The 22,253-nt window shown below is 37.4% G+C and overlaps 3 protein-coding genes and 3 long non-coding RNA genes across 19 annotated transcripts; 5 read left to right on the top strand and 1 right to left on the bottom strand.

Moving 5' to 3' along the window:
• The first annotated feature begins 1,360 nt into the window (after positions 1 to 1,360).
• On the top strand, positions 1,361 to 2,529 carry LOC123475722. Of its 5 annotated transcripts, none has more exons than XR_006651017.1 (5): positions 1,361 to 1,455; positions 1,512 to 1,640; positions 1,740 to 1,866; positions 2,207 to 2,357; positions 2,470 to 2,529. It is a non-coding gene; the product is annotated as an uncharacterized LOC123475722 (long non-coding RNA). The 5 variants fall into 5 exon arrangements; XR_006651016.1 differs by having other exon boundaries at positions 1,385 to 1,455; positions 1,512 to 1,550; XR_006651014.1 differs by having other exon boundaries at positions 1,386 to 1,455; positions 1,707 to 1,866.
• Positions 2,530 to 4,704: 2,175 nt separating this feature from the next.
• Positions 4,705 to 8,311, top strand: LOC116916608. 7 transcript variants are annotated; one of them, XR_006651011.1, is made up of 7 exons: positions 4,705 to 4,977; positions 5,057 to 5,276; positions 5,351 to 5,445; positions 6,680 to 7,354; positions 7,514 to 7,562; positions 7,622 to 7,685; positions 8,125 to 8,311. It is a non-coding gene; the product is annotated as an uncharacterized LOC116916608 (long non-coding RNA). The 7 variants fall into 7 exon arrangements; XR_006651013.1 differs by lacking the exon at positions 8,125 to 8,311 and adding an exon at positions 7,778 to 8,070; XR_006651010.1 differs by having other exon boundaries at positions 6,680 to 7,562.
• A 1,990-nt stretch (positions 8,312 to 10,301) lies between these two features.
• LOC123475707 lies at positions 10,302 to 11,582 on the top strand. Its single transcript, XR_006651009.1, has 2 exons — positions 10,302 to 11,032; positions 11,179 to 11,582. It is a non-coding gene; the product is annotated as an uncharacterized LOC123475707 (long non-coding RNA).
• A 1,122-nt stretch (positions 11,583 to 12,704) lies between these two features.
• On the top strand, positions 12,705 to 14,113 carry LOC116928796 (HAUS augmin-like complex subunit 4). Its single transcript, XM_032935918.2, has 3 exons — positions 12,705 to 13,134; positions 13,195 to 13,423; positions 13,482 to 14,113. Exons 1-3 carry the CDS (start codon positions 12,895 to 12,897, stop codon positions 14,009 to 14,011), a joined length of 999 nt encoding a protein of 332 aa, XP_032791809.2. The 5' UTR covers positions 12,705 to 12,894; the 3' UTR covers positions 14,012 to 14,113.
• An 8-nt stretch (positions 14,114 to 14,121) lies between these two features.
• Positions 14,122 to 19,983, bottom strand: LOC116928650 (cleavage and polyadenylation specificity factor subunit 1). Of its 2 annotated transcripts, XM_032935748.2 has the most exons (17): positions 19,446 to 19,980; positions 18,865 to 19,386; positions 18,470 to 18,801; positions 18,273 to 18,407; positions 18,075 to 18,212; positions 17,892 to 18,011; positions 17,525 to 17,830; positions 17,342 to 17,469; positions 17,178 to 17,282; positions 16,565 to 16,960; positions 16,369 to 16,462; positions 16,146 to 16,298; positions 15,916 to 16,082; positions 15,753 to 15,861; positions 15,235 to 15,546; positions 14,775 to 15,151; positions 14,122 to 14,564 (listed from the first exon to the last, which is right to left on the bottom strand). In XM_032935748.2, exons 1-17 carry the CDS (start codon positions 19,816 to 19,818, stop codon positions 14,174 to 14,176), a joined length of 4,158 nt encoding a protein of 1,385 aa, XP_032791639.1. In that variant the 5' UTR covers positions 19,819 to 19,980; the 3' UTR covers positions 14,122 to 14,173. The 2 variants fall into 2 exon arrangements, with proteins under 2 accessions (XP_032791639.1, XP_032791644.1); XM_032935753.2 differs by lacking the exon at positions 14,122 to 14,564 and having other exon boundaries at positions 15,137 to 15,175; positions 19,446 to 19,983.
• A 244-nt stretch (positions 19,984 to 20,227) lies between these two features.
• LOC116928780 lies at positions 20,228 to 22,183 on the top strand. 3 transcript variants are annotated; one of them, XM_032935896.2, is made up of 9 exons: positions 20,228 to 20,370; positions 20,445 to 20,569; positions 20,689 to 20,756; positions 20,830 to 20,947; positions 21,008 to 21,139; positions 21,207 to 21,376; positions 21,435 to 21,515; positions 21,581 to 21,691; positions 21,754 to 22,183. In XM_032935896.2, the coding sequence occupies exons 2-9, from the start codon at positions 20,446 to 20,448 to the stop codon at positions 22,132 to 22,134; spliced, it is 1,185 nt and encodes a 394-aa protein (XP_032791787.2). In that variant the 5' UTR covers positions 20,228 to 20,370; position 20,445; the 3' UTR covers positions 22,135 to 22,183. The 3 variants fall into 3 exon arrangements, with proteins under 3 accessions (XP_032791787.2, XP_032791796.2, XP_032791779.2); XM_032935905.2 differs by having other exon boundaries at positions 20,245 to 20,569; positions 21,014 to 21,139; XM_032935888.2 differs by having other exon boundaries at positions 20,248 to 20,569.
• The last annotated feature ends 70 nt before the right edge of the window (positions 22,184 to 22,253 follow it).

The following is a 22,253-nucleotide window of genomic DNA, read 5'->3' as shown; positions in this document are numbered from 1 at the left end:
ATGCAAATAGCCTGTGAGACATCACTTATTCTATTTAAAACGTCCATGTGACACTATCTTCCAATCGCCTAGGAAGAACGCTGTCAGTCTGCATGCAACATGAAAAGAAAGTTCTGTAATAGATTTATATTTTTTTTTTTGGCAGAGTTACAAAATTATGAATAGACCTTAACAGTCGAAAACTCAAAACAATTAAAATGCCAAAATGTCGGGGCAATTGAAACGTGGGTTTCCATTAGAGAGTTCCCTTAATCTAGGAATAGATGAACATGAGAATATCTCGGTAATTAGAAAAGGTATTCAATAGAAATTCTCAACGTACAAAAAAAAAAAAAAATTATAAAAAAAAATTTAACTTTTTTCACATTTTTTAAAGGTCGCTTTAATTACCCCCGGATTTCGAGGACTGCCAATGTCAAAACATGTTGTTTTATTACCTTACGATCGCGGCCACCCTGTTTTCAAGAAAACTTACACAACAACTCTCACAAGCAAAAATTATTACTAGAGACAAATAATAATATTATTCTAATGTGGATTTATCCTTTAATTTCTTTTCACTAAGAAATACATCATGAAAATTATTCATGATATGGGGGTAATAGCCGTTTCTACACCAGTACCAACTATACGTTATGCGAAGAAAACTATACATTTTTTCCAATACCTTTTTTCCCCCAAATTTTATGTATCGTATCGTATAAAAATTTTAAATTTTGTTTTAAATACATGATTTTGATTCAAAATTGAATGAAAACAACAGAAATCAAATTTATTTTTCAATTGGCATTAAAGTTTTTGAACTATCCTTTAAAAAAAAATTAAAGTTAGTGCGCTAACCATACTTTGCTTTCTTTTATTTAAAAAATGGCTAGTTTAATGAAAAAAACAATAACTTGATCGTAAACAGCGTTCAATTTGAATTATTTCGTGTGATTTTTGTCAAATTCCAAGAGATGTGGTTTTTTGCAGATTTTGACAAAAGTGGGAAGGCTATATACCCTTTCCACTTTTTCATTTTTGGCCAAATTTTAAATTTTGATTAAAATAAATGATTTCAATTCAGAATTGAATGAAAATCACAGAAATCAAGTTTATTTTTTCATTGGTCTTATAGTTTTTTTTATTAAAACGTAAAAAACAAAGTTGGTGCGCTAACAGCACTTTGTTTTCGTTTATTTAACAAATGGCTGGTTTAACGAGAAAACAAATAACTTAATCGAAATCAATGTTTAATTTGATAAAACTGTGCGATTTTTTTTTCTCCAAGGCTATCGGGAACTTCGCGAACACCGGGAACCGGTGAGTTTCACATTTTTGGAACGTAGCAGAAACACCTCTGAAATCCCATAGATGGCGCTGGGCGCATCGTGACTTCATAGTTTTTTTTGTCTGCTGCTATTCATCGACGTACTCCACGCTCAATTCTTGTTTTCGTTAAGCCGGTTAAGCCAGGTAAAGCTCTTAGTCTAGTTAATAGTCATAAAAGTAACGAATAATTTGTTTTTCAGTTGTTAAGGTCATTGCAAAATTTATACAATGGCTTACGGGTAATTTTTTATGTACTATTTAAACTACGTAATTGTATGAGTATTAGTTGAGAATGATCCGCATTTTGAAGACAATAGTGTTTTTTAAATGTATGTGCCTTATCTAACTTATTTTTCTCAATGATGAGAGATGAGACTCAGATGTTTTATTCCTAGGTATATTATGATGATGTTTTGTCGTCATTATAGGGATGTGTGCAACCAACATTTAATCTGCTTCCAGATATCTGTGTGATATCTAGCTTGGTGTGCATGTATACTACTTCAACACAATGAACCAGTGAAATTGGAAAGAAAGATGTATTCTGCCAACAAGGTAAATTGATTTTCTTTTTGAATGTAAAAAAAAAATTATTCAGCTAATGTAGTTTCCATTAGCATGTTGTGAAGTAAAAAATCTGTTTAAAAACAACAGTTTTAAGAATCATATCTGAGGATTTCATTTCAATTGTAACTGCAAACATGTCATTGTCAGACTAAGGATTTTTATTTAAATCCAGAGTCATAGACCCCGGGGTTCTATAACTCTGTTAAAATCTAAATTGCAAACATGCCTGTCTTTTTTCCAATAAGTTTCATTATCTAAAAATGTGTTAATTGTTTGTTTAGAGCTCCTAATTTCTCACACCAACACAAATTATTTTTTTCCCTTCCAGAGTAATAGAACGTTGACAACCTGAAACCCTCGTTTTTTCTTTGTATAGTATTCCCCGCAAGAGGGTACGGTACCCCTTTTCTGAGAGGGGAACTAGCATGGACTACTATAACTTAAGGACGGGATTCTTCGACAATTCTTATGTCGGCCATGTAATTTTTTTTTATTATTATTAAATTAAAAATTAAAAAATAATTATTGTCTTACTAAACATCCCTATACTGAAAATTAACCATTAATGAAATATTTCTTATTTTCTATCAGAAAAAAGGGGAAATGGGCGGGCCGCCGGTGCCATCTGGGACCTAACTCATTGCTTGTTTTCTCAACTTGGTCTCCGCGAGACGGTCTCGAAGGGTCGAGACCGTCACCCGTACATCCCAGTGGGACTATCCCGGCCCTCTGATTGGCTCTCTCCCTCTCCTCACCCTATAGCCCCTCCACCCCTTCTGCTTGTGGTGTGTGGCCTGTGGGGCTGTGGCGTGTGTGGAGTAGTCGGGCTGCCGCCTTCATTTGTTTGTTTTTCATGTTTATTTATTTATGATTATTTATGTTTATATTTATTGTCTCTAACTTACTATTTTGTTAATAAACTATTTGTATCTTCATTATATCGTTTTAAATTTTATAGCACAGGAATAAATTAAATATTGGTGTGTTTTCATTATAACTATTGTGAATTGTCATCCACGGGCAATTGGGTTGGTGCGGGTCGGAGAAAAAAGGTTAAAAACCCGATTTTGGGAGAATCGGGAAAACTATATGTCCAAAAGTTTTAATACTTATAGGAATGGATAAATCTTGATAAGGTCTATCCAATTCTGCAAAAATTTTGCTTAGGGTGTACTAATTAGGAAAGTAAACCGCTTCGCCATTTTACGGGTAGGTCGGTGCGGTTTAGCGGGTCAAAGGAACCCCCTCATAAAAATACGTCATATTTCAATAATTTATTGCGGGAAAACTATAAGGAACAAATTAATAAATTTTGCAGAAATGGATAGCTCTTAGTAAGCGCTATCCATTTCTGTAAAATAATTAACATAATTTTCATAAACAAACAAATTTTGGACAAGACGTTGTTTGTAGTTTTTGCGCTCTAGATATATATACTAGATCCAATAGACTTAAGTAACAATTGAAATTTTTTTAAAACTTTTTTGTGTATGAATATTTTTTCGTTATTGTTCGTTTTTTGTTTTTTATTTATTAATTTATGCTATTACACTACTTATACCTTTATTAAATCGCTTTTCAATTTATAAAACAGGAATGAATTAAACATCGGTGTGTTTCCATCAGAATTATTGTGAATGAACTCTCATGGGCAACTGGGTTGGTGCGGGCTGGAGAAAAACGGTTTCAACACCCGATTTTGGGACAATCGGGAAAACTATAAGTCCAAAAGTTTTAACAATTATAGGAATGGATATATCTTGATAAGATCTATCCATTTCTGTAAAAATATTGCTCAAAATTTCCTTATTGGAGAAGTAAACCGCTTCGGCATTTTTCAGGTAGGTCGGTGCAGTTTAGCGGGTCTAAGTTAACCCTTATCTCCCAGCAATACGGGAAATTTAAATAATTTTTTTCGGGGAAACTATAGGACCAAAATTAATAAATTTTATATAAATGGATAGCTCTTGATAAGGGCTATCTATTTCTCTATAATTTATGAAAAAATATTCATGCACTAAAAAGTTTCAAAAACAATGAAAATTATTACTTAAGTCTATAGGATCGAGTATATCTCTAGAGCGCAAAAACTACAAAAAGTTCTTGCCCAAAATTTTTTTGTTTATGAAAATTGTCTTAACTATTTTACAGAAATGGATAGCTCTTGATAAGAGCTATCCATTTCTGTAAAATTTATTAATTTTGGTCTTATAGTTTTCCCGCAAAAAATTATTTAAATATTAAGTATTATTCGGGGGTGGGGATTACAAGATACCCGCTAAACCGCACCGACCTACCGGAAAAATGGCAAATCGGGTTACTCTTCCAATAAGTAGTTTTTAAGCAATATTTTTGCAGAAATGGACAGATCTTATCCAGATATATCCATTCCTATAAGTTTTTAAGTTTTGGACTTATAGTTTCCCCGATCATTACAAGATCGGGTTTTGGAACCGCCAACCCAAGGCCCATGGGATGACAATTTACACTAATTTAAGAAAACACACTGGTAATTAATTCAATCTATTATATAAAATGAAAAAAACAATTAATGTAAGTAAAAATATTGTATTTGTAAAACTTAATAAAGAACAAACAATAAATGTAAATAATAAAAATACATGAAAGAAACAAACAAATCAAAGCGGCAGCCCCACGGAAAACCACACTGTGTACATCAGGAAAATGTGGGAACGGAAAGCAGAAAGACATAGAAGGATGTAAGGGTGAAGAGAGCCAATCAGAGGGCCGGGATAGTCCCACTGGGATGTACGGGTGACGGTCTCGACCCTTCGAGACCGTCTCGCGGAGACCAAGTTGTGTTTTCTTTCTGCAATTTCGAGTTCAGTTGTCAATCAGCATGAATATGCAATTTTGGTTGATAGATGGCATTCTACAATTTCAGTTTAGTCGTCAATGAGCAAGAACTTGGGAGTTTTGGTTGATAGATGGCATCCGCGACTCGCTCTTTTTCTCCTTCATCATTCTAGGTAGGAATATCCATCCTTTCTTCCGTGACGGTTCAATTGCGTTTCCGCCATCTTGGTCAGGAACAGTGCCATCAGCCCATCACAGCGCAATCACGTGATATTCGGTCGGGTAAATTTACTCATTCAACATGGATATTACATTTTTTATCACTGTTAAAACTAAAAAAGACAAGCTTTTTTTTTTACAGTACTTTTCATCAAATCTTGCGAGTTCGTATATTTCTCAATCATGGAACCCATTTTGCGTGTGTACTAATGACTCGGTCTCCGTTGGAATTATGAACGCATGAGGTCACAGAAGAGATCCAACATTTATAATAATATAAAAACTTCGAACTGATTAGTCCTCAGCTTCCAACAAACACTGGAATAAGCAGTACAACTGTTTGATATTCAGCCACATGATGGGTAAATGCAAATTCTGTAGAAAACCATGATTTTCTTGTGGTTTTTATGATTTAATTTACTGAAATCATTTGAAGGATGAAGTTTTGTAGAAGTGATCATCTATTTGAATGAAAGGCCAATATAATTCAAAGGAAAAGCTGAAACTTTGAAAAAAAAAAATAATAATAATGTAAGTAGTCAAAGTTAGCTGTGGGTGTTGCAATTGATGGAGTCAGTGCTTTAAATCAAAATAGCTATATTATCTTATTTTAATGCTGAAGATGAGCATAGGTTAATACTTAATTTGGACTTGTACATTTGAACTAAATTGAAAGGCTCTGGACACCAAAAAAAAATCAAATGGTGAAATTTCAGCATGAAGCTGTGAAGCAAGGTATGGAAGATTACTATACCTTGCAGTGAAGTGTTAGCTGCCACCTATAAAATGTTGGATGTTTCTACCTGCCAGAGAATTTTTTAACTAATAATATTTCAATTTCTTCTTAATCATGGATTATTTTTTTAGTTGGAAGTTGGAATTAGTCTTGTGTTAATTATCTTATCAAGCTCTTAATATCAAAGAAGAAGCTGACATGTTTTGCTGATCTATCCATCTTATCTTAATGCCGTTCAGAACGACACCAGCCCCCCCTTGTAAAATTCGTTGAAGTTATGGGGGGGCTGGTGTCATGTGGTAGCACGACACCAGCCTTCTTATTACTTACTCCAGCAGAGAAAATTTGCAACTCTGTAACACTGGTCTGTCTACAAGACAACAAAAGGGGGTTTAAAGTTGTGACCGCTAGATTGACAGAGCATTAAAAAAAAATAGGAAACAAAAAAAAAATATTTTTTACGGGTAAAACGGATTGCCATAGAGGGCAAACCGGTTGCCATATCTACGCAGTTGAACGAATTTTAGAAGGGGGAGTAGGGGGAGCTGGTGTCGTGCTACCACACGACAAAAACGAGGGGGGCCAATGTAGGGGCGGAATTGGTGTCGGGGTAGGGGCGGGGGCTGGTTTTGGGGGGTCCACTTTTCGCATGCTATTATTGAATCTTTTTTGGGGTACTATAACACAAGTTTTTGCAAACAAAATTGCTTTGGTATCTTTGTCTGGTAACAGAATTGTTAGAATGTAAGAGCATTCGGGCTTACTTTTGATGTCGAATAGGGAGGGTATAAAACTTAAGTAATACCATAATTGCAAACTTTAGTGTGAATCCAAACTTAACCCTAGGGCAATCTTTTGCAAGTTAATGAAAGAATTATCATGGAATATCTGTTTTAAAAAATACTTCATATAGCAAACTAATTTAGCAAACAATTCCAGTCCTGTGTCTATTGAAAAGGAAAAGTGCTTTGGTGTATTGTGGGAACCTTTTCTTTGTTTTCAAGGAGTTATTCTAACATTGGTCCATAGGCACGCCGTATCAATTTCAAGGAAAATTGCACCATGATAGTAAGCTGCAGTCATTGCTACCGTCTCAAGTACGGCAATTGCAATTCCACTGGTTCATGTTTTCTCTCTTGGCATGAAAGTCGGCAGCTGCTGAAAGCTTATTTTGTCTGAGCTACAGTTCAAAATGTGTCAATCTCAATATCTATTGATCTGATAATTTGCCGTGAGTCCGTTTCATCCTTCCTTATACCAAGTTGGATTGTCCGTTAATAATTAAATGCATCCCTCCCCCTGTATGGATAATTGCACCTTAAAGAAAATATGTAGAGAATCGTCAATACAAAATTCCATCACTTGTAACGAAACTTCATCTCGCTAACTGTAAACCTGTTACTTCTGGATCATTTCCGGAAAATGTGCATAAAGGGTATTTTTAAAAGGCAGTCTAACTAAATAATCAAGTCGAGCATTCACTGAGAATGGATCTAAATATTCCAGAATACCTATTAATTATACAGGTTTTAACAAACCTTTGTTGTATCAGATTGAAATCTAAAAGATTGAATGCTACTGTCGTCTGCAATGTCTGCCATTTCCTATGTAAATTGTAATGTAAACATGTAAACATGCAAAAGCTTTTGCTGTCTTGATTTTGAAAGTTTTTCCATTCTTTTGTGCATCTATAGCAACAAATAAGTAACAAATGATCATTATACTTATCTATGTGTTACTATTTTGCTTTATTGTTGCCTGTTATGTTAACAAGCAATGATCAATTGAATATATATAGCAAGCAATTCAATACTTCAATTCTCAGATTGTGCTTTGGAAAATGCAATCTTTTGATTTGTCTAGGGTTAAATGTCTCCCAGTTCTTCTTCAAAGCATAGCAGAAATATTATTGGTAAATTTTATGCTAGAGTATTATTTTGCAATGAATCTCACACATTGAATCGTGAGTAGATTCAAAAGGATCAGCTCATTTGTTTGAAGCATGGGCCCACTTGTTAAGCTACTACTATTTAAGGTATCTGACTTTTTCATCTATATCTAGAGTTCTTAATGGCATATTAACTTTTTCACCTTTCTATTCAATATTGTGACTTCTGTTTGCACTAGATATTTCCTTGTTTGAACTCCTTGAGCCTTCATTCAACAAGCAAAACTTTATGACACAGCTGTTTGTGACTAGCTCTTTTTGAAAGAAGATTGAAGATAAGGAACATGTTATTGCCGTTTAGCAAAAGTTTCTATTTTTAGAATGAACAGCTATTTTACAGAAGTAGCACCCCGTCTTGTGTCAGTTTCATCGTTATGGTTCCAGAAATACCAGGAAAAGACCCAAGCTAGTTATCTTTTTTAAAAATGTGCAATTTTTTAAACCACAGTAAACCAAAAACTTAGAAATTTTTTAAATCAAATGTTATATTGTTCTTTAGTCTGATTTAATTACATTTGTTACACAGGGCCAATAGGAAAGAATTTCCTGACAGTTGACTCATCGTCGTCTTCGACATCTTTTCGTCGCCGTCCTCGTCCTCGTCCTCGCCATCACCTTTGCCTTCGCCATCGCCATCGCCATCGTCTCCTCGCCGTCGCCATCGCCATCGTCTCGTCTCGTCGTCGCCTCCGCCATCGCCATCGTCTCGTCGCCGTCCGTCGCCTTCGCCATCGCCATCGCCTTTGCCTTCGCCATCGCCGTCGCCTTCGCCATCGCCTTCGCCATCGCCATCGCCTTCGCCTTCGCCGTCGCCTTCGCCATCGCCGTCGCCTTCGCCATCGCCATCGCCATCGCCATCGCCATCGCCATCGCCATCGCCTTCGCCTTCGCCATCGCCGTCGCCTTCGCCATCGCCGTCGCCTTCGCCATCGCCGTCGCCTTTGCCATCGCCGTCGCCTTCGCCATCGTCTCGTCGCCGTCCTCGCCGTTGCCTTCACCATCGTCTCGTCGCTGTCCTCGCCGTCGCCTTCACCATCGTCTCGTCGCCGTCCTTGCCGTCGCCTTCACCATCGTCTCGTCGCCGTCCTTGCCGTCGCCTTCACCATCGTCTCGTCGCCGTCCTTGCCGTCGCCTTCACCATCGTCTCGTCGCCGTCGCCTTCACCATCGTCTCGTCGCCGTCCTCGCCGTCCTCGCCGTCGCCTTCGCCATCGTCTCGTCGCCGTCCTCGCCGTCGCCTTCGCCATCGTCTCGTCGCCGTCCTCGCCGTCGCCTTCGCCATCGTCTCGTCGCCGTCCTCGCCGTCGCCTTCGCCATCGTCTCGTCGCCGTCCTCGCCGTCGCCTTCGCCATCGTCTCGTCGCCGTCCTCACCGTCCTCGCCTTCACCATCGTCTCGTCGCCGTCCCCGCCTTTGCCTTCACCCTTCACGGAAAAGTATACCGAAAAAGGATGCAGTTCAGAAAACAGTCCACGGCGATGGAGGGAGTTCACTGCGGATCGGTATTTTTTTGTTTTGCATTGTAGTGTATAAGTTAACCCGTTGGCTGCCACCCCGTTTGCGTCCCATTTTTTTTTTTAGCTTGTAGGGACCGGGCGCTGTTCTGCCTTATGGTCTATGCCATGGGCGGAACAGTCGTCGCGCCTAAAGGCTTTGCGCCTTTAGGCGCCTTAGGCAATGCACCAGTAGGGACTTCTCTTTGTCGGTGCGGTGATAGATTCCTGGGGTGTGCATTCCTGGAATGGTTTCTATCACCGTATCAGCCCGGACTTGTCTTCGGACAAGTCTCACCTTGTTCGTGATCCTTCAGACGCGATGCGTAGCAATAGTAGTTTAAGCAACCTACGGGTTGCATGGCCTGGCAGCCAACGGGTTAACTTAGTTAAGTATATGTATATTTATGTATGAATTTATTTGTATGTAATTTGTATGTAATGTATTATGTAAAATAGTGGTGAAATTGTTGGGTGGAGGTGGGACAATAAAAGAAATGTATCATATTTCTCGTTTTGTATTTCATTATAAAATATAAAATATTTGCTAATTATATAAACAATTTTGATAATTTGTTACACCAACCTGTTTCACTAAATCTCAAGCAATTGATTTAGAATGTGAATAAACAACTATTTCTCAATCCAACAAAGACATTTACTTTTTGTTTTGGAAAAAAAAAGATTCTTCAAACCACTATTGACAAAGAATTTTTTAAGATTCCAAGTTTTCAGTGACATTTACAATGTGAAAGAATGTGACTAATCAGTAAGGACTAAGGAACAACGTCAAGATCAAAATCAGTTTTAACTTCTATTTGTTTTTGCGTGTGAGCTAATAATTCACCAACACAACAATGATACTGGAAATCTTTTATTACGCTGACAACAGAACATTGATGGCATTTATTTCTGTCACAGAATAATTCTGCTGCCATCACAGCATATCAGGTACCTTCCAAGGACCTGAAAGTACGACTACAATATTAAAACAGTTAACAATAAATTGTAACATCACCTAATGGCACCTGAAAGAATCTAAGAGAGATTGTGAAAAGGACAATAAAAAACTGCTTTCTTTACGTTGCGCCTTCACTACCAAAATGGATGTATTGACTGTGTATTTCATTAACGGAGATGAAAAACGTGCTCGCAAACCCTTGCAATGCTCCTCCTTTGAAAAACTTCGAACGTGTTTTATAATGCATTTTGGATATGAATTTTTGCCATAATACCTTTAACAACTTGGCGTGGATTTAATTCACAAAATCCAGGTAAAAAAACACGAAAACGGCGGTGAAATTTCAAGAAAGAAGACGTTCATTTGAGCTACCATCCTCAATCCGACGCCACGCGAAATGAAACGGCTGACAGAACAGCTGATATGGCCATGAAAATGATTCGGAGTTGTTTATTTCTCCTCTAGATGTCTTGAAAATATGCAGTAGTGGTTAAGGCACCACCCACTTCGAAACCAAACTTGAAACCCTCCCACCTCTCCATAAGCGAAGTAAGCCCGAATTTTGACTTGGAATTCGATGAAAACTCAATTTTCTTTTTTAAAATATTAGTCGAAATATTAACGAATAAAATATTACTTTTCCCGCACATTAGGCGGCTTTTGAATAAAATGAAATCAAAGTGGTTTTATTGCAACCACTTTGAATTTGAATAACTCATCAACTATTTCTTCCAAGTCACATTGAAGAAAATTTTCGACATTGTCTTTGAATTTTGAATCCAAATCATGTAATTTTGTAACAACGTGTTTACTGGGGGAAAAAAAATGAAAAGTCGGGCTTATTTTCTAACATGATTTGACCGAACTTTCTACTAGATGGCGGTGCCAGCAACAGTACTTTTCCAAACAATGGGCAAAATTAGTTTGTCAAACAGTTCGTCTGGTCTATTAATAATTAATCTGCTTCAAGACTCGCATAGAAGTAAGTATTGAAGTGAGAATTATTAAAAGACAATTTGTTGTTATAATTTAAATGGAAGTAAGGAAGCAGAATAAATGTTTTTTTACTGATTTGATAAGGGATAAGTCAAGTGTTTGATCATATTGATTCCATTCCTCATTCTACAGGCCTTACTTTCATTGTTTAATTTTTAACAATGTTGGTAGTGAAACACAACTTTGTTGTGGCCTTATGAGAAACCAAGATCCCTTTCCCAAATGGAAAGAGACATTGCTGGACAGGAACATGTCTACTAAACACATTGTGATCTTATGCAACTGATTATAGCTTGTTTCTAATCTTACTAAATGTTTCCCAGATATAGATTAATAATTGTAGGAAATTAAAAGAAATGGTGTTCATTAAATATTTTGAACCTTTTCCTTGAGAAAACTCATCATCAGGCTCTTGCAGTTATATCATAGTTATCTACCTTGTGGCAACCAATTGTGGCACTTGCGTAGTTGACTGCAGCTTATTGTATTTATAGCCTATGAAAAGAAGATCAATACAAGGATTATGGAACAACAAATAGCAAACCTGTGTATCCTTGAATTTAAGTTTAGGGGTGATTAATTTAATATAGTTAGATTAGTAGTTAAGTCACAGTTGATAAGTTTGATTCCACTGTTTATTCTTGCTATTGATGATAGCAGGGAGCTATGGGTTTTATCTACCATTTTCATGTGTAGTTTAGCTTGGTAAAATGACCACTGACAGGAAGAAAGTGTTGTGGTTTCTAAAAGCTTTCGCTTAGCTGGACACCACAGTATATTTGCTAAATTCTGTAATTCAAAGTGTATATTACCAAATATATCACCTTCTTTCTTGATGATATTCACCAACACACTTTTTATGTTCAGTATATTAATAGAAATGTGTATGTATGAATTTGCTGGTTGAGAATCCTATTCAGTCCGAAAGATCCAACTTTTACCAGAAGTGATGTAAAAACTACCTAGTGTACTATTGTAAATTCTAATTATTATTTACTGTATTACATTATTCAATTGTATTTAAATTATTCTACTCCTAGTCTGTGATATAACTATAAAATATAACAAATTTACTTTACAGTTAGATGTAACTTATGCTAGAATGTTTCAACCACATCATCATGTGATATGAAACATAAAGTCATTTTTTACCTATAAAAAATTATACTACACATTAAAATTCCAGATACAAAATCTATACATACTGAAATCCACTTACTGATTTACTAGCTGTGTTAGCGCATTAGGTCTGATGTTTTGGTTAGTTCACGACATGTGGAAAATCGTCTGTCGTTGTGTCTAATTTCGGAAATAGCAGTCAGAGCCTCCAGCGGGTGTGTGATGAATGCACCAATCAGGGAAATGTGTTAGAAAACTTCAACAGCCAATCACAACAAAAGGAAACGAACGGAGCAGACGACACCAGAAAAATTGAAGCTCGAAAAGAAACACTGACTATGGCCGTTGAATAACTCAGTTTCTCTCGATAGATGACTCTGATTCTAGTTTCCACCGCTGTGCCCCGCCCCAAAACCGTCGAAATTTTAGACATACAGACCAACGAAACGCGGTATAGGGATTCCTCTCAGCGTGAACCAATCAGGTTCTATGACTCTGCTGAGACAAATATAGTGCACTGCCATCTAGCGACAAAAAGATACCATCCACTTAAAAACCCAACTTTGGCAACGTGGCTTAGGTTTTAGGCTAATTTTAAAATGTTTTGAACATTTGTTTGACAATTGGCAAAGACTCGCCGATGTTTGGATTGTGTCTTTAAAAGGGTTTGCTGTAAATCTTGTCGAAGAAACCGTTTTTTTTTCTTGTTTTGGGTTAACGGAAACTCAAATGGCAAGTTCTTTTATAACTCCTTCTCAAGCTGAAAGATACCCCCATTTTGCACAGTTCCTAAAAAATTTGTTTGAGCATAAAATATGCCCCAATAATTTTGCTACGAAGTCTCAAAATGACGAAAGACGAGAAATATCTCGGGAGTATCAAAGAACAAAAAAAAGTTATGATGCTGTAAAGCTCATCTATGACAGTGTTTGGGACATCATTGCTAATCCCAGAGTGGAAAACGATAAGGTAAATATATGATCCGTTCCAACATTTAGCAGCTAAAAAAGTTCTCTAAATCTGCAACAGTTTTTTAAAATGTTGGAAAAAACATTTATATCATCTGAATTGCATCAATCTATGAGAATAATAAAAGAAGAGAAATTGAAGGATGATGACAATTTGCATGTCTTCGGAATTCAGTTCAAACAAGAACCAATAGATGATGACATAACACTATGGGCACAAGAACAGTTAAAAAATGAACTTATTGAAAAAGGAGTCTTGTTGCTAGGTGAACTAGGGCAAGATATTCAAGGTAATTAGCTTTAAATTGTGTTAATAAAACCTTTGTTTATCACTATTTCTTTTAAAAGGAAACAACAGTGATTTGATTTTGGCAAAAATTAGCCAGCTTTCATCTCTGGTCAGTTCAAGAATGGAAACTTTGGACAATTGTAAGAAAATTATGGAAGAAAATGATGTGTTGTTGAAAGAGCAGTACACCAAGTACACTACAATTCTTCTTGAGAGCTTGCACATCATGGAAAATCTTCTTCAGGAGCACATGGTTGACGGTGAAAATCGACGGAATATTGCGAAAAGCGAGTCCCTCGAAGTTCAATGTGACGCTCTTTACCTCAAAATTAAATCGTTACACTTAGAAATTTTGTACGAAACGTACACTGAACAAACCGTTCCTGCTCTGAAGAAAATCTCTAAGGAAGTAGAAACAAAATCCGAACAAATTGAAAACGAAATCCGAGCTTCCCAGTTAAGGTTAAACCGCTACAAATCGGTTGGAGAGGAATTTAATTGCCTCGTTAAAGAATATAGTAAACTACGAGAAGCAATAAAACAAAAAAGATGGACACTCGACAAACTAAAAAGCTATTCTGCCAACTGATATGTTAAAAAGCTGTATGGACAAATATTCTAAATGCATCATGATACGCAACTTTTGATTATTCCATTTTAAATACCTCAATAAAACAGGATTTTTTTCTTCTTTGCTCATTTTGGTACAAAATTATCGATGAACGATCGTGTATTGAATGCGAGTTTCTATTCAAAAGTGAGCCGTGTAGCGATCTATTTCAATGAAATCGTCTATTAATTCTTCCACTTTAGTTCCGATTTTTCTTGCCACTTCTAACTGATCTTCAAATGGAAGTGTAAGGAAACTGAAGACAAGTTCCCCATCAACAATTGATTTTGTACTGTTAACTAAGCTCTTATTCTTGCTTTGATAAGCTCGATAGGCTTTAGGATTCAGTCCTCCAGCGTGAGTCATGGTAGTATGTAACACATTGTGTAACATCTGCAGACGGCGATAAGTTTTCTCTGGGATAGGTAACACGTATCCTAAGCCGCCATCAAGAGTTCCAAATCCTATCATCTGCCTTTTTTCGATAAGAGGAGGGAAACGTTTTTCTGTTGTTGGATCACTGATCTTGCACCTAACGTAACACAAAGACAGACCATAATTAAACACTTGAAATCGTTTGGTTACCTCTCTTTAAAATTCCACATCATTGAACTAGCCTTTAGAACATCTATCTTTGAACTACTAATCTCAAATGTTATCTATTTAAAGCATGCTATTCATATCAGATTCCCAAATGAAGAACTACAAAGGAACTTAATATATAAAAGAGAATTGAACTTACTTAATTCGGAACATTGTCGAGACAACTTGGCCGACATGGAAATCTGCTTTTCGAATAAGACGATGTCCTCCTTGGCTCTCCCGGGCTTCTGGTTGGTACATGTAGAGAATTAAATTCTTTTCGGCATCGCTAACTAAGAAGCCAAGCTGTGTGTTATCGATGTAGTAGTCAACGGCCATGACTTCGAGGGGTTGATAATCGCGAGCTACAATACATAATGTTCGGTATTCTTCCTGAAAACGTAGAACTGACACACTCTTGTATACATCCGCTGCCAAGATGAAACTTTTAATGTTAAGCAGCTGGTGAATGTAGATCTCCGTGTCAATGAAAGCGATTCCAACCAAATCATCATTTTTGAGCTGCCATAGATAAATCTAGAATTTATGCGTTAGAAGTTGCTATATAAACATTTTAAAGAGGAGGAAGCAGGTCACGAAATTAGAAATTGGCCACTCACTTTTTGCCCGATTGCAGCCACAAGGTAACCGCAAACACTGCTTATAGCAGCAACAGGACCTTTCTGGTCTTTAGCATAGAGTGTCTTGATCTTGTTCTTGGTTAACGGCTGTCCGGGCTCTGGAACAACTTCGATCAAATCAAGAATGAAGATTCGACCCCGGCTAATGATGTCCTCTCCATAGTTGTAATTTGTGCTGACAGCCAGGTAATCTTTCAAACCGGAAGCGTGACCCTCGTATTCTAGACTAACAGTTTTCAGACATGTAACGTGCTCCCAGTCATCTAAGTCCATTCGGGTGTTCGGAACTGCCTAATAAAATACAATATGATCAATGGTATGTAGGTAGCACAGGGTATGTGGTGTGAAGCTGTCCGTTTTCAAAAACGAATTACACAGTTTGGCACTCCAACGAATGCTTTAGCAAAATAAATACTCACGAACAGCAATCTCACAAGGCATGCTAGGGAAATCTAGTAAATGCAACTTATGGGAAACAAATATTCGATCATTCTTACTTCCCAAGTTACGGGTGAAATCAGCTGGATGGCAAACTTTTCCACATGTGGGTATGGAAAACGGTCATCTCGTTCTTCTAGGCTTAACTCTTTATCATCTCCGTTAAACCTTAAGGAATCAGCTTTACAGAATGGACTTTTAAACGCGAAAAATTTATTTTACCTATAAATCCTATTTGTGGGTTCAGCTAGGCTAGTGGCCAATATATACGTTTTTGTTTCAACATGATAAATCAGATAATGTGGAGTGCAACGAAGTGGCACTTTACGGACGGGCCAAGGGGCGTCGTAATTAAACAATGTTGGTAAAAGACATATCCTTAATTCATCCTACGAGGAACCATTAAAATAAATTTATGGAGATTATAGTCAACGTACATAAGAAGATCTTACTTTGCGATTCAGGTAGATAAACCCTTGAGAACAATTAACATTATGGAAACACGCGAAGCACTTTACTGGTCCATCGATACTCATGGGATGTAAACGCAACTCGCCACGTGAAGTCATAAATAACCAGTGTGGATAGGGGCCACCAATAAAAACCTAGAAAACAAAGGTGAAACGTGACTAATGACAAGCCCTGATTACCTAGGAACAAAAAAAAAATCCTTACCCCGGTATAGCCAGCAATATTTGAAAAATATTTGAACTGATTAGTTTTCCATGCGTAGGGTTCAAGTACCACCGACTGACCACCCTTTCGAACACTATAATACACAATATTAAATATTAAAAAAAATATGAATGCAATTGAAAAAGTTTAGAGAACATGTTTTCGTCAAGTTATTACTTCCCTTCAAACAACTTACTATGTTTTTGTTTCTCTCAGAAGGAGACTATGATTCAGTTTCCTGAATCGAATTTTAAGTTCATTTTTTTGTTTGCTTTCGTAAGCTGGTAATGAAGGTATGGCTTCATAAAGTAAAACTCCAAAATCTGAAGTCCTCATCACCAATAATGGTCGCCTATGGAGGTGTCCCAAACCAAAGATACCCATTTCGACTATGTTGCAACGAATTGAGGATACGGCAGACATTTCGTCGAACATGGCATTGACGAGTAGTCGATGACCTAGGTGAACGTGGCCGGCACGAAAGGTATCCAGCACAAATTTTCCATTAAGCGAGAAGATTTCTAATGCCCCATTTTGCCGAATGATGGAAAGCCAGTAGGTGGGTTTTATTTCTCGGAAGTAATCAGTTACTCTGTACGAAAAGAAAGAAATACGTAAACATAAAAAGCTGTAAAGTAAAGCAACGTACAAGAACCGCAAATGGAAAAGATAAAAAGGGTTAAATAAACAAACTAAATAAGTTCTAAGTCAATACTTAAAGTAAAAATTTTTCAGATTAATATTTTAGGTATTAAACTAAACTAGTATAGAATGAAAGAAAGTGAAAACGAAATGTAAAATATTATTACTTCTGTTGAGGAGAAGATTTTGTGTGAGAAGCTTCCTCTACAGGGTGGCTGTTTTGTTCAGCGTTGGTATCGCCGTACAGATAGTCTTCTTCGTCATCCATCTCTCTGAATATGATAGATTTTATTAAGTTTTCCTCTCATTGAAATAGGCATCCAGGACATACCTTTTGGCGCTTACGGACTTGCTTTCCGTATTTAATTTTGTTGATTCCGACAAATCCATCTCAGGTATGGTTGTGCTGAACAAACCACTGATGTCACGGTACAAACACAAACAAACCACTGGAGAATTCTGGATAGAAATGACTTTTTCAGACATTTTCTTTTTCAAATGGCAATACTGTTACCTTAGAGGAGACAGGAAAAGCCATTTCCAGTTTAGATCCTTCAACGAATGTGACTAGGCTGACTCGACCATTTTGAGCTAGTAAGGCAATGTAGGGATCCGAAACCGATGCCGAACTAATAAGAAAGTCTGATTCCATTTCTAATTCTTGAACCACTGTAGCAGCTGCATCAAGTAGACGTAGGCTTGAAGGGCACACTTGAACAATGAATCTATTTTTCCCGAGATTTGCTGCCAATATAGTAGGACTTGTCACGTTAAATCCTGATTGGTCCATTTCATTAATTTCTTGTCCAGTTTGTAAAACCTAGGTAAGGGTAGTACTCTTCTCGATAAACATAGAATAAGCGTAAGCGAGAAATGTGTACCATTGTAGAATCAGGTCGTGAAAGTAGCAGATAAGTATGCATGAGCGTCTCTTCATTATTGCGCGATGCAAAGACCGTGAACATGTCGCTGACTTCTGGGAGCTCAAAAGTGGTGACCACCTAGAAACAAGTTAAACGAACAGAATTCAAAAGCAAGTGCAACTTACAATACAAGAGATTTACCTGCGGTTTTATTGAACGTTGAAGAACACATATTGCTCCATTCTTCCCATAGCCCGAGGTGGTAACGATTTCAACGTCTGGATCTGGACTCCTTTTATCGAATTCCGTGCATGTTGATGCAGGTTCTCCCACTGCCATCTAAAATTCCATTGTTGTATGTTACTTAACAGCTGATAATCCAGCGATATTTATGCCAACCTGTCCACAAGGTCCAATATTGAGGAGGCTGTCACAAACTTCAAACTGATAGCTAATTGCTTTACTATCAGACGACTCGTGGTCTTCTCCGTAAAGGTAATTGTCGATTTCCTCCTCATCTAAGTGATCTAACTCCTAGCTCAAAATATTTTTTAATTTTAATAAAAACTAAAATGAAACAAATATTAATCGATTACCTGATCAAAGAGCAAGCTGAATTGTTCCATTTTTGGTTTTTTGGCGGCAAATGAAGTGGGATGTTGGTTGTAATCCTTAGTCTGAAAAGCCAAGAGTAGGGAATTGCCGAGCCGTGAGCCGAGAAACAGGTAGCTATCGCAGATACATAGACAAGTAGTCAAGACGCTGGCGGCAGCCTTCTCAAGGTGAAATTTGCGGACAGATCGCATACTATCTGCAAATAACGTCAGCACGTACAATTCACCACCTTTCAGTGAAAGGACCACTCGATCATACTGCAGGAAAGCAGCTCGGGCGCAGTCTAGGGTTATTCTTGAACCTTCTTGCGTTTCTATTTAAATTGACCTGCATTAGTTATGACCTCGTAAACCTATCAATAATAGCTACCACGTACTCAATGGGAAACTGGTGCAGTGATCCGCGATGCTGTTGACAGACACCCCATAGGGAGGGACGCTTTGATTAACATAAATGATGGAATTTACTGCCATGATTAATGCCCCACCTAATGGCTTAGGGACTGGCAATAACTGAGAGCAATCAAATGGAAGACTGTTGAGTGACCAAATAATTGGATGGACTCGCTGCTGAGTGTTTAAAGACACGGCCACCATATTGCAAGTATCCTGGCGAACGGCTATTCGTCCTGGGAATGTTCCCACAGGCTCATAGAGGATAATCAATGTTGGCTCATAATACCCATGTAAAAATTGCACATCAATTACATTATCTACTCTTTCTTCAAGATCTGTAAGCTTGATAATGTAGGATGAAAGAGTGACATTACTATCATGAGTAGAATCCTTCCGAAACGGGAGAATAGCTAGTGTGTTGCGAAAAATTAACAAAGCTGCACATCTCCCTTCAGGATCCACTCGGATTTCTGGTATTTTATGGTTACTTCCAATGCCTTCATCTAAAATGAAGAGTATTAATTTTATAAAATCCTATTAAGCTGGCATAATAGTTACTTGCCTTCAAAGTTATGAAGTGATAATGTTTTAAGATTATCAGTGACAGGATCATATTCAATGAGACTTAGTTTGGCATGAGCAAAGCTCATCAATATTGTATCTTGAGATGATCCTGGAAGACTGACGGCTGCAATGGACATGACTTTCCCGAAGAGATTGTAAGATGCTAAACATTCTAATTTCATTTTAGAAGGTAGACCATCAGACATTTCTTTTTTCAACATCTTTTCGTCTGTATTTGGAATGAGTCGAAATATTCGTAATACATTAGCACCGGCAATCACCAAGTTTTTTTCTTGGCCGCCATAGAAACGGCAATATATTGCATGTTCCACACTAGTTGCAGGATACGTTTGCTTGAACAAAGAAAACATTGTTTAGCATGTGTTTTTTTTCTTTTTGTTTTGAATTTGGTATTTATTCCGATTATTAAATCGTTTTCATTACAACAAATGACGATTTTAAAAAATCCTAACTAAAACTTGACAGACAACAACGACGTTATTTTCGTCCGCTGTAACGTATGCGCTGTTGACACAGCGAAAATTCGCCGACTAACCCCAACTATTGAAGATCTTTTCCAGTGTCGAATCAACCCCTTATGCATAAACACATAGATTGGCAAATAAACTGTTATAGAAATCAAACTACAATTGATTCATCCAGTATATTACTGGATTTGCACACAAATTTGGAAACATCTTTTGCTTTGCTTTTATTCCAATGGTGGCAACAGCGTAAATCTGCAATTAGTAATTACGCTCATGGCGGCGCCGGACTGTTTCAAATTCAAAGTATATGCCCCTAGTTGTCCATGAGCGAAATACACGATACATGCTTTCCTTGTGGTGACTAGTTTATTTTCCCTTGGGATACGATTAGCCAACTCAGCTGCTTGAAGACAAAGAATCCTTCAGTCTTTCGGAGTTTGTATCGAAACTCACTGCCTACGTTTCTGCTCGTCACAGTAATTTCTTGAATTTCCCATCATTTTCAATAGTATGGCTAGCTATGGCCGCCATGAAGATCAACGTAGCACTCTGGCATTGATTGCCGCAGGATTTCACGAATTTACTCGTACCTCTGGGGCGTATCTAGCAAAAGTTTCCTTTGTCCACAAATTTAGTAAGTTAATGTTAATCAAGCAGATCTTTCTTGCAACTCTGTGGAATTATTTCCTCCCACGCACCCAGATTTTTAGTTACTGCAAGAAATAAAGTTAACTGCTAAATATTTTTATTCAGTGGCCCTGGGTACCTTGGTTTTATCAACTTTATTTATTGGAGGCTCACATTTTTTTACAAGAAGAATGGTAAATGTTTAATTCAAAATTTGTGTGGACAATTCCTTAAAAAAATATTTGTTACTTCCAAATTCATGTTAAGGTCACAAATCGAGAAGGAGGATTTTTCCAAAAATTAAAAAAATTTAAGGTGGTTAGGATATCTCTGAATGCAGTTGATCACCTACTTCATGTGGTGGAAAACTTAGTTGTTCCTAATCGTAAGTTGCAGTAATTGAAAGAAGAATAGACTATTGTGTATGCTGATTTCCATTTTGAAGATACAGTAAAAGATAAGCAATCACCCAAGGCAAATAGTTATTTGGTGTCAGCATCCTCAAATACTATCGGGACCGAAATAAATGGACTTCCAAAGTTATTGAATCTCCGTCACATATCAAATTCTTCAAATGGTAATTGTCTCATTATAAAACAAGTTAGTTGAGTATTTTGTTATGAACCTTTTTGTGTGTAAACTAGGTACACCCTGTAACAAAGAAAAATCATCTGAAGCAGAAAATTGGACACCCTTCTCGTCAGTATCTACTACCGTCGATGAAAGTATGTTTGATCCCAGCTGCGTATCGTTGATGGAAGATTTGTCTCAAAGCACAATTTCAACCCCAATTCGGGATTTGCGCCAACAAATGGTAAGCATTCACTTTCAGTAAAAAAAAAGCAAAGGTGTTCAAAGAATGTTCTTCTTAGGCTTCTAAAATTCGAATGTGGCGCCTGGCTATTCAAGATTTGGAAGGAACAGAGGAATTCCCTTCTTGGTCTCCTGAACCTGTTAGTAACAATATTTCTAAAACAACATAAAAATTTCTATTCAAATTTTCTCATTGACTGTGAAGCCTCGCAGAATATCAAAGAACAGTTTGTTCGTCCGCTTGTGGAAATCGCTGTCCGAGTTGCTATCGGTACGGCAATCTGGATCGCCTCGTGACGTTGCACCTGGATCAGGCGTAAGTCTATACATTTTATAAAGCAACTTAGATTCATTTCATAATATTCTTTAATATTACAGCGCAAAAGAAAGCGGATGGATGCTGACGATGACGACTTGGCTCTATACATACCACTTTACAAAGGTCAATCGAAATTGAACGGAAGTGGATTGCTAAGCTCCGAGACCAATGAACAACCAGCTCCGCCTGGTATCCGGGGCCTGTCAGTGGTACCGATCATTGGAAATTGGTTTTCCTCTGTTCAGCCGGAAGATACTGAAGGCGTCGTGGATGCACAGCTTGACCATATTTCTTTGATACAGCGCGATTGCGTTTCTCCTTCGAAGGAAAAAAGGGATGCGACAAACGAAGACAAACCTTACGAAATAACCAGATCAGAAACAAGCTTTGGCGAAGGTGTTCCTCCAGATCAAAGCGATGTGTATGTCGAGCATCTTTAAGTTATGTAAAATGACTAGTGGAGCTAATATTCAATGAGAACAAAATTGAGACATAGTATTTACCTTAACTTGCATTCTCTTGAAAGTGAAATTTGTGCTGTAAAATATTTATTATTACG

This window comes from Daphnia magna, linkage group LG1 (genome assembly GCF_020631705.1).
Source record: "Daphnia magna isolate NIES linkage group LG1, ASM2063170v1.1, whole genome shotgun sequence".
Taxonomy (NCBI): domain Eukaryota; kingdom Metazoa; phylum Arthropoda; class Branchiopoda; order Diplostraca; family Daphniidae; genus Daphnia; species Daphnia magna.
Note: the sequence above shows the minus strand (reverse complement) of the source record. Positions and strands in the feature narration are given on the sequence as shown.